A 9708-nucleotide genomic window follows, 5' to 3' on the forward strand; every position below is an offset into this window, starting at 1 on the left:
TCCTATGCTCCCCCTTGTTGGAGCCTCCGAACAAGAACCACTTCATGAGGACATAGTCCTTGTATAGGTGCTTGATAAGGAAAGCATGGTTCGGGCATGACCCTTCGAGCAGCTGCTCAAAGTGGTCCGGGGTACCCTCGGCGGGCTTCCGACCCCCTTGTGGTTGGCGATGGCCATGAGCGAGCTCTCACGCCGCTGCTTGTTCTTCTTTTTATTAGGACGGTTAGAGGCGCCTTCGTCGGCATCCTTGTCCTGCTTTTTCCTGGCCTTTGAGGCGGTCGAAAATCACCCTGACCGCCTCCTTGCCTGAGGCATGGCTGGTGGCGATGTCGAGGAGCTCCTTAGTGATTTGCGGGTCCTTACATCCCAGCTTGTGAACCAGGGACTCATAGGTGGTCCCAAATAGGAAAGCTCCTATGACACCGGCGTTGGCGACATTGGGCAGCTCGTTGTACTGCCGAGAGAAGCACCGAATGTACCCACGAAGAGTTTCCCTGGTCTTTTGTCAGCAGTTTTTGAGATCCCATGGGTTCCCATGACGTGCGTATGTGCCCTAGAAGTTTCCCACGAAGATCTCTTTTAGGTCCGCCCAACTTTGGATTCGGTTGGGCGGAAGGTGTTCCAACCACATTCGTGCCGAATCAGCCAGGAACAATGGAAGGTTGTGGGTAATAAAATCATCACTATCCACTCCACTGGCTTGGCAAGCAAGCTGATAATCCTTGAGCCACAGTCCAGGGTTTGTTTCCCTAGAGTATTTTCGAGATATTGGTCGGCGGTCGGTACCATGGTGGAAAACGACGTTGAGGATGTGTCGGCCAAAGGCCTGAGGTCCTAGTAAGTTGGGGCTCGGGCTTCGGTCCTCGCCGCTGTTGTAGCATCCGCCATGATGAGGGTGGTAGCCATGGCTAGCCTTCTCCCTCGCTTCACCGCGGGCACGCCTGCGAGCATCGAGGGTGTCGCGTGCGTCACGATAGAGGCCAAGACATTCATGCACCAGGACCACGACATGTGGCCTACCACCTTACCGCACCTGGTGGACTGACATGTCCTTGTCGGGTCGCTCTAAGGGCGTGCACTGGCTGGCGTCGAGCTCGCGTCGTCGGGACAACGAGCTATCAGCCTGCTGCGCCGCCGCACGCTCGAGTAGCCTATGAATCTCACGATAGGCCCAATGATCCTCGGGTGTCGTGGGCTCTGGAAGTCCTCAGAGTAAGGCCACTATTGCAGCGACGTTCTGGCTTTCCTGGGTGAAGTGTGGGAGGGCTTCGTCGTCCTCGATGATCCTCTGGTTCATGTTGCGGGCCACGGCGTGTGCATGCCCACCGTCTCTATGGTGCTCAATTTCTCGCTTGAGCTTCGTGCGTTCCTACTTGAGCTAGAGTCATGCTTCTTTGAGCTCTTGGTGCCGCGCCCTCAGCTGCTCCACCCGTAGGCAAGGTGAGGCCCCTACGTCCCCCTTAACCTCGTCTTTGAGGTCGTCTGCTGGGGTAGCCCCTCCCTCATGGATGCTTTCAATGTATCCCTCGGGGGTACATGCCATGAAACATACACACAAGGGGGGTGATGGCTCCCGCTGCTGGAGTCAGAGTTAGAGGGTGACTCCGATTCTCCCACATGGAGGTCGTGGAAAGATTCCATGACATATTTGGCCATCCCCATGAACTCGTTATTCGTGGGGGATGAGGGCGTGCGTTGCGCCACAAGGTGGCCAACAGTCTCTATGACGTTGCACAGACTGAACAGGAGCGCTGTCGGGGTGCTTCGGATGAGGTATTCTAGGGAGAGCGGCTCTCCTCCGGCAAGTTGCATCATGACGTTGGCGAATGAGAAGGTGAGGCAGCACATGTCCTCCCAGGATGGTCAGGATCCCAGGAAGGCGCCGAGCTGGCGCTCTAGCCTCCCATAATCAAAGCTGAGGAGCTGGTCGCTCCTAGGGGCGCGAGCCTTCAGTGCGTGCAGCTGCAGCTCTTCAAGCACCTTAGCGATCATGTCGAGGCCGACGGAGTGGAAAGGTTGGACGGCGATGGGAGCCTGCACCAACTTTCCCTCCGTCGTGACGATGAAGTCCAGGTTCCCGAAGCACACGTGCGTGCCTAGGACCTAGCTGACGCCGTGACTAGCCATATGAGGCCTGATGTGGACATCGAGATGCGCAAAAAGCCCCTACCTGGCGCGCCAACTATCGGTGTTTTCAGACCACCGACGAGTAAATTTGTATTTGCGCGTCTAGCTTGGATAGTGTGCTCGGAGGACACAAGGGTTTATACTAGTTTAGGTAGAATGTCTCTACGTCTAGTTTGCTGCTGCTCGTGTTATTGACACTTGGTTTGTAGTAGGGGTTACAAACAGGCGAGAGAGAGAAAGGATCACAAGTCTCTGATGGAAGGAGTGAATGGGTGCTGAGAGCGCAATCGCTGCTCAGCCGTATGCTCATGTCATGCTCTTGCGTTTTTATCTCATGGTTCGGTCTCGTGTCGATCTAGATTCCCCTTTCATAGGGCGCCCTGCTTCCCCTTTTATAGGCGAATGGAAAGCGCGGGTTACAGCGGAGAAAAAGGAGAAGAACGAGAGAGAGAAGAAGGCTTCTAGGATCACCGAATCCTTCTTGTCCTTCATGCAGGTCCCGCTGATCCTGTAGATGTCAACAGGGATGGCTGCACGTCGTGGCCCTATTCATCACTGGTGCCATGCGCAGGCATCATCTGCCGGTCATGGTGTTCCATTCCGTCCTAGCGGACATCGTGGTGAACTGACGCGCCTATCAGCTTTCGTATGAGGGTTAGGCAGAACAACACTGGCACGCCCGATGTTGTTCTTGATGTGAATCCTCAGTTATGGCCTATCATGGCCACGGGTTACATCGAGGCGTGCCAGTCTCTTCCCTGGTGTCAGAGTTTTTACACAGGCCCATACGCTTGGACCTAGAGTGGTTGGCGACGGTATGGGTCTCCGTCGGACGAGACAGAACCCACGTCCTTGGGGTCGGGTGAGACGGAGCCCGTACCCAAGGGGTCGGACGAGACGGAGCACGAACCCAAGGGGTCGGGTGAGATGGAGCCCGCGGTCTCTAGGTCAGGTGAGACGGAGCCCACGGCCTTGGGGTCGGGCAAGGCGGAGCCCACGGCCTTAGGGTCGGGCGAGACTTTTTAATACGTCTTGCCCCATCCAGGGAAGTCGGCATGGACGCTAACTTCCTTGCTTTGGGTATCCCTAATATCGATACCCGACACCCCTCTTAATAGTACGCCTATCAATCCTAAATGTGATCACACTCACTAAGTGTCTCGATCACCAAACTAAAAAGCTCCTATCAAGTTATACCTTTGCCTTGAGCTTTTTGTTTTTCTCTTTCTTCTTTTCCAAGCCAAGCACTTGATCACCATGGTCACCACACCATCATCATGAACTTCACCATTGCTCCACCACTTGGAATAGTGCTACCTATCTCATGATCACTTTTGATAAACTAGATTAGCACTTAGTGTTTCATCAATTCACCAAAACCAAACTAGAGCTTTCACGCGCGTAGATACACCCCCATCGTTGTAGCAGGGCATCGACGACCCTAGGCGGGCGGCGCCGGCGGCTGGGACGACCCGCCGCCTGCCAGGGCACGGACCAGAGGATCGGCTTGCTCGCCCTAGCAGATTGATGTAGAAGTCTGGCGGAGGCGACGGACGGTAAAGCGATGAGCCGACGTCTCCTCTGCTTCCGGCCGACAACGCCGCCGCCCCAAATCCGCTGCCTCTGAGCTGTCCCGGGCCGATTCCTTGGGCCACAAGCACCTCCTCCGCCCCGTCAACCTCTCCGACGCCTCATCCTCGGCCGTCGAGTGCTGGAGCGTTCTCCCACGGTGAGCACTCCCACCCGGTCATCGCCGCCCCTGTTTGAGCCCCCAAATCGGTTCACCGTCGATCCTTGGAGCCCGTGCGTGCGCTACAGCTTCGTGTTCGCTGCCGGCCTTGCCGGAACGCATGCAAATTTGAGGCGGCGGCGCCGTTGGCCGAAAGTAGAGGAGACGCCGGCGCGGCGGTGTTCGCGCGCTGGGTGAGCGCGGCGTGGGCACGAGGTGCGCGATGTCGCGGTGACGAAGGCGCGAGGCAAAGGGGAGAGGGGCGCAGCGCCAAGAAGCCTCGGCGGCCGTTGGCCAAGTTCGAACATGCCGTGGGCACATAGGACAGAGGAGAGGAGAGAAGAGAGAGGGGTGGCTGACATGTGGGCCATCGCCATGTCATCGTCCATGTCAGCAGCCACGGTGGCAAAACCACCATCGAAAACCGTTTGGGGAGTTATTTGACCGGTTTTGAAAAGTTTAGGGGGCAGAATATCTAGTTTTATAGTTTGGGGATGAAGTAGTCGACACTGGATAGTTTTGGGGGTTATGTAGACTTTTTCCAAATATCAATATAAATTGTTACCACTTAATACATAAGAGCAAGTGTTATGGCTGGCTGCAAGCCGGCTGAATCCCCGCTGGCGGAGAGAGTAAAGGAGAGAGAGAGTGCGGAGCGGGCGTCTCGCGAAACGCCGGCTTGAAGTGGGCGGTATACGCGCGCCCGTGCTCCCATTCGATGCTCTGCTGCTGCGCTCGCTCCGCATTGGCTGCATGCGCTGCTGCAGAGCTACGGCTGCCGCTGCCGCATTAATTGGAAGCCACGCTGGAGTCTATTTCGCCGGCGAGCGGGCGGTATCATTGCCCTTGCTCTAAGTAGCTACTATATAATATATAAGTTGCCACTATATAAAAATTATTACAAAATATATGCATCATGGGTCTACTTTTGTAGATCTCATCATAAGAAACGCAATGGTGCAAACGAAATTAAAAAATAACATTTTGTAAGAACGTTATTCTATTTTAAATAGTTGGATGGTTTAGTTTAAAACTCCCATTAACATCTTACATCAGCATGTGCTGGTTGCGGCTCGTTCGCATGTGGTCTTGAGGGACGTGGGATTTCAGGCTGCTTGCCTTGCCTCTCCTGCACGTGCCTATCGAGCTGGGCCAGGCCTGGATCCTGCTTGCGCGCTAGTCGCACGATCGGCGCCGCGCGCGATCGGTAGCAGTTTGCGAAAGAAAATTCAAAATGTTATCCTTCACTCACGACCTCACCAAAGAGGTCGTTCTTCCTTTCATGGGCCCGCTTGCCGGCCCATACGTATGAGAAATGGCCTTTTCTCCCTTCACCACGTTTCGCGTTTCCGCTTCCTTTCCCCGCGCCGCAGCGACGAACGGCGGCGCTGCCGTCTCCGGAGGTCCGCGCGGCCGCACGGAGAGCCAGCTGCGCGCCTACTAGGGTCAGTTGATCGCCGTTCTTGCCTTCTCTTCGCTTGTTGTAGTGTGGGGCGATGTTATTGGGTGGGACTACTCTCTACTCGATTCGCCACTTCATTAGGTGATTTCGATGCGTTGAGAGAGATGTTCCGAGTAGAGATATAGGTTTTAGGTTTTAGGGTTTAGGGTTTAGGGTGGACGGTTGTTCACGAGAGGGGGCCAGAGAGGTGAATTTACAAAAGTCTGTCAGTCTATTAAGCTGTACAAAAGGTAGTGTGATAAGTCAACAGAACTAGTTCTTGTGAACCTACACATCTTATGCACTCAAGTACACTTGTCATGCACATTACTCTGTGTTTACTGAAATATCTTGCATGTTCAGGTTGGCGACTATGCTGTCCAGGCAAGAGACTACTTCCTCTATTGTTGGCCTCATGGATGGATTACGATTGACACACTGGCAGGTAGCTTCAAGCACCATCAGCATTTGCTCCTCATACCCTGTGCCCCGGAGTGATGGATCCAGAACCTCAATCTGCTTTCCTTCAGATCTCATATCCCATACCCACTGGACGAGTTCCTTCGATGCAAATGAGATTGGAATGGGCCGCTGACCTGTGAGTAGTTCAAGCAGGACTACCCCAAAACTGTACATATCGCCTCTTAGAGTGGCCACCCATCCTTGTACATACTCAGGGGGAATGTAACCGAGAGTGCCAACCAACTCGGTCGTGACATGAGTTTTGTTGGGAAGGATCAATCTGGATAGACCAAAATCTGCAACATAGGCTTTGAATTCTTTGTCAAGTAGGATGTTGCTAGACTTGATGTCACGGTGAACAATGTGAGGCTTGCAGACATTGTGGATATAGGACAGACCCTGGCTTGCTCCTTGTGCAATCTTTAGCCTCCTTGGCCAGTCAAGGAATGAGCTTGCATCATCATCCCTGTTGTGAAGCCAATCATCCAGGCTGCCATTCTCCATGTAGGAATATATGAGGAACCTTGAGTTTCCCTGGATGCAGTAACCCCAGAGTGGCACTACATTGTCATGTTGCGCCATTGAGAGTGTGCTGACTTCTGCACTGAATTCTCTATCCATTAAGACTATTTCATCACTGAGCTTCTTGATGGCGGCCTTGGAGCCATTGGGTAGCTGTGCCTTGTAAACAAGACCATAACTTCCACAACCTATGATATTCTCCTTGTCAAAGTTATTTGTAGCCTTCACAAGATCAGTGAACGTGAGCTTATCTTCTTCTCCCTTGCCTTGTGGAACCATCACCAAGGATTGCTGTGAATTGAAGTTGGATGCCATTCCTTCCATAGCATCCTTGTTATTGCTCTTGTTTCTGGTTATGAAACTTCTCCTTAAGAAAAAAAGGAAACACACCAGCAAGAATAGGACAACAATCGCTGCAAAAGTTACAGCAAATGCAAGCACAAACATGGCCTTTTTGTTATGTCGTTTCTTATAGATCAATGGTGTTTTTGCTGAACTGCAATGATGCACAAGCATGGGACCACACAACTTTGGGTTGCCATCAAAGCTAGAGTTTGGAAACGTGCTAAGCTGGCCTACAGTTGGAACAGATCCGTCTAGGTCATTATTGGAAATATTGAATTGGGTAAGGAAGTGCAGATCATTCAGTGCATCTGGAAGCGTGCCTTTGAGATTATTACTTGACAAATCAAGTATTTGCAGGTTTGTGAGCTTGCAGATTGGCTGTGGGATCTGTCCAGATAACTTGTTGAAGCTCAAATTGAGTACAAGGAGTGCTTTCAATTGACCAATCTGTTCGGGGATGACACCAGTGAAATAATTGTTTCCTAGATTCAGTACTTTAGGAAAAGCACTGGTCATGCGGTATTGAAGTGATTGGGTCTCATAAACTGGGAGCTCAAACGTCTTTGGTGCAACCTTGTCTGTTTGCAGCATAGGTATCTCCGTTAAAGCTGTTGAAATTTCCCCTGTAAGACTGTTGTTTGATATGTCTATATAGAAGAGGGAGTTTAGGTTACTCATCCAGTCAGGTATTATCCCTGTAAGCTTATTGTTATATAAGATTAACATCTCCAAATTTGTGAGTTTTGATAACCAAGGAGGTATTTTGCCTGACAATGAACAACCTTCTATGGAAAGAACCTGAAGATTCTCAAGACCACTAATTCTGTCATCCTCTGGCATGGTCTCATGCATGAAGTTGTACCCAATTAGCAAAGTGGTCAGGTTCCTGCAATTCCTAAGGATTTGAAATGCACTGCTGATATTTGTAAGGGAGATGCTAACAAGTGATAGGAATGAGAGAAACTTCAACTCGCCAATTCTTTCTGACAATTGGCCGGGGAACTTGTTCCAAGATAGCCGCAATGCTATTAGATTACTGCATGAGTATATGCTTTCTGGAATTGTTCCAGTGAACTTGTTCCATGCAAGATCTAAATTTTTTAAATTGGTCAGTGTGGAGAAATTGACCCTGGTGATCTCTCCACTGAACGTGTTATTCTTGAGGTCTATGGTTACAAGTTTTGTGCAGTTGCTTAAAGTTGAAGGGAGCTTCCCAGACATGCTGTTGTGGTCCAAATGAATCCCCTCCAACCTCTTAAGTTCACCAATAGAATCTGGTATATTTCCACTGAATTCATTCCCTCCAAGATCAATGGTTATCAGATTTGTGAGCCTGGTGATGCCTCTGAGTGATCCTTCCAACTGATTATTAGGAAGAGATAGGTGCTCCAACGATGTAATACTGAAGAGCTCATTTGGAAGAGTCCCTCTGAGGTTGTTGTGCCCAGCACTGAGAGATGTCATCACAGAGCAATTACCAAGCCATGGAGGGATATTTCCACTGAATTGGTTGTAGCTGAGTTCAAGCACTGCAAAGGACGGAGCATTGACACATAATGTTGCTGGTATTTTCCCAATTAAACTATTGTTGCTGGCGTTGAGTGCAACCAGACTATTCATCGACTCCCAAGTGGTGGATGGAAACAGCCCTGTAAATAAGTTGCTTGAGATGTTCAGTACCTGGATAGGCCGGACAGGGGATGACGATGGCAGTTCCTGGAGGCTTCCGCTGAGTTGATTGAAGCTGACATCAAGGATGATGATGCTCCTGGAGAACACCAATTCCACTGGTAGGCTACCGGACAGCCAATTGTACGATAAGTTGAGGCGCAACAAGCTACTGAGATTACCAAGGAAAGGTGAGATGGATCCCTGAAGGCTCCTAGAAGCCAAGAAGACATCAGTGACCGTCCTGTCTGGACTGCAGGTGATCCCTTCCCATGTGCAGCAGTCTGTGCCATTCTTCCATGACAGAGTGAGGTTGTTGTCCAGTGAAAGCCCACCAAGGAACTGTAGGAGGGAGTTGCTCTCTTGCTCACTGCAAGAACTTGTCTGAGAGGCCAAAAAGAGGAGCAGAACAAGGGCAAAGCCAAGGAAAGATGTGGGAAAAGTGTTGCAACACTTCATGGTGAGATGTGGAGCAGAAGAAAAGCAGGGGCAGGGGCATAAACTGTGTCCTGAGAGGCTATAGGGCCAAAGGAGTTTGATCAAGATAGAGCATGAGGACAAGCTGTTGTCTTTCAGGACAAGGCAGTCACGAAAAGAAAATCTGGGTCGAGGGTTTGCTGCTACAGTGACAGTATTTTCTCGGTTCACAACATGACGCTTCATCTGGGCCACCGCTACAGTCTATTGATAAGCCTGACTTCCTTGCTGGAATAGATCATCGAACATAACTGCACCTGTCATGGTTGCGGACATGTCACGGTCATTGATGTCACGGTCGACACTGGGCAAGTGGAGCTGCAGAGGAAATGTCGCTGAGCTCTCTTGCTTCTTCTTGACCCGAGGCGTTTACTTTGTAGCCGTTGTCGTCACCCAAGGCTAGCTGTGGCTGACGTAAACGTTTGGAAATTGCATTTTTTTTCGTTCTGTGGCACCAGTGGTTTACTGTGGACTATGGAAAGCGACTTCGTGCACGATAAAGTCATCTTGGAGTAGAAATGTATGACGGATTAACTAGGTGATTGCAGGCCAGCTTGTGGATCTGACTCTTAAAACATCCTTTTTTTGCGAATACATATTTTTTTCTCGTTTTTTTCTTTGTAAAGCTCGTTGCCATGGCCCATGGCCAATTCATTTGTATGTTTTCACGCAAATACAGGTGGACGTACGGTTCTATGCTCTGCTAAAACAGATTCATCAACTGTTTGTGATGTTTAGTAGCCTCAATAACTCTTCTCTTCCCTTTAGTTATAAAAACACATCGTTTAAGACAAGATTTTGTCAAATATGATAAGTAGTTTTTACTGGATGGAGTACGTCATGTGCTATCTATCAGGTCGAAAGGAGTTTGCCTCTATTTTTTTTGAACCTAAATACTCCCTGTGCCGAGATGTAAGTTGTATTTTGATGGGAAAAG

The 9708-nt window shown here is 50.4% G+C and overlaps 1 protein-coding gene across 1 annotated transcript; it reads right to left on the bottom strand.

Moving 5' to 3' along the window:
- Positions 1–5510: 5510 nt before the first annotated feature.
- LOC136475701 (tyrosine-sulfated glycopeptide receptor 1-like) lies at positions 5511–9373 on the bottom strand. Its single transcript, XM_066473293.1, has one exon. The coding sequence runs from the start codon at positions 8955–8957 to the stop codon at positions 5625–5627; it is 3333 nt and encodes a 1110-aa protein (XP_066329390.1). The 5' UTR covers positions 8958–9373; the 3' UTR covers positions 5511–5624.
- Positions 9374–9708: the final 335 nt, after the last annotated feature.

The sequence above is a fragment of the Miscanthus floridulus genome, chromosome 8, assembly GCF_019320115.1.
Source record: "Miscanthus floridulus cultivar M001 chromosome 8, ASM1932011v1, whole genome shotgun sequence".
Taxonomy (NCBI): domain Eukaryota; kingdom Viridiplantae; phylum Streptophyta; class Magnoliopsida; order Poales; family Poaceae; genus Miscanthus; species Miscanthus floridulus.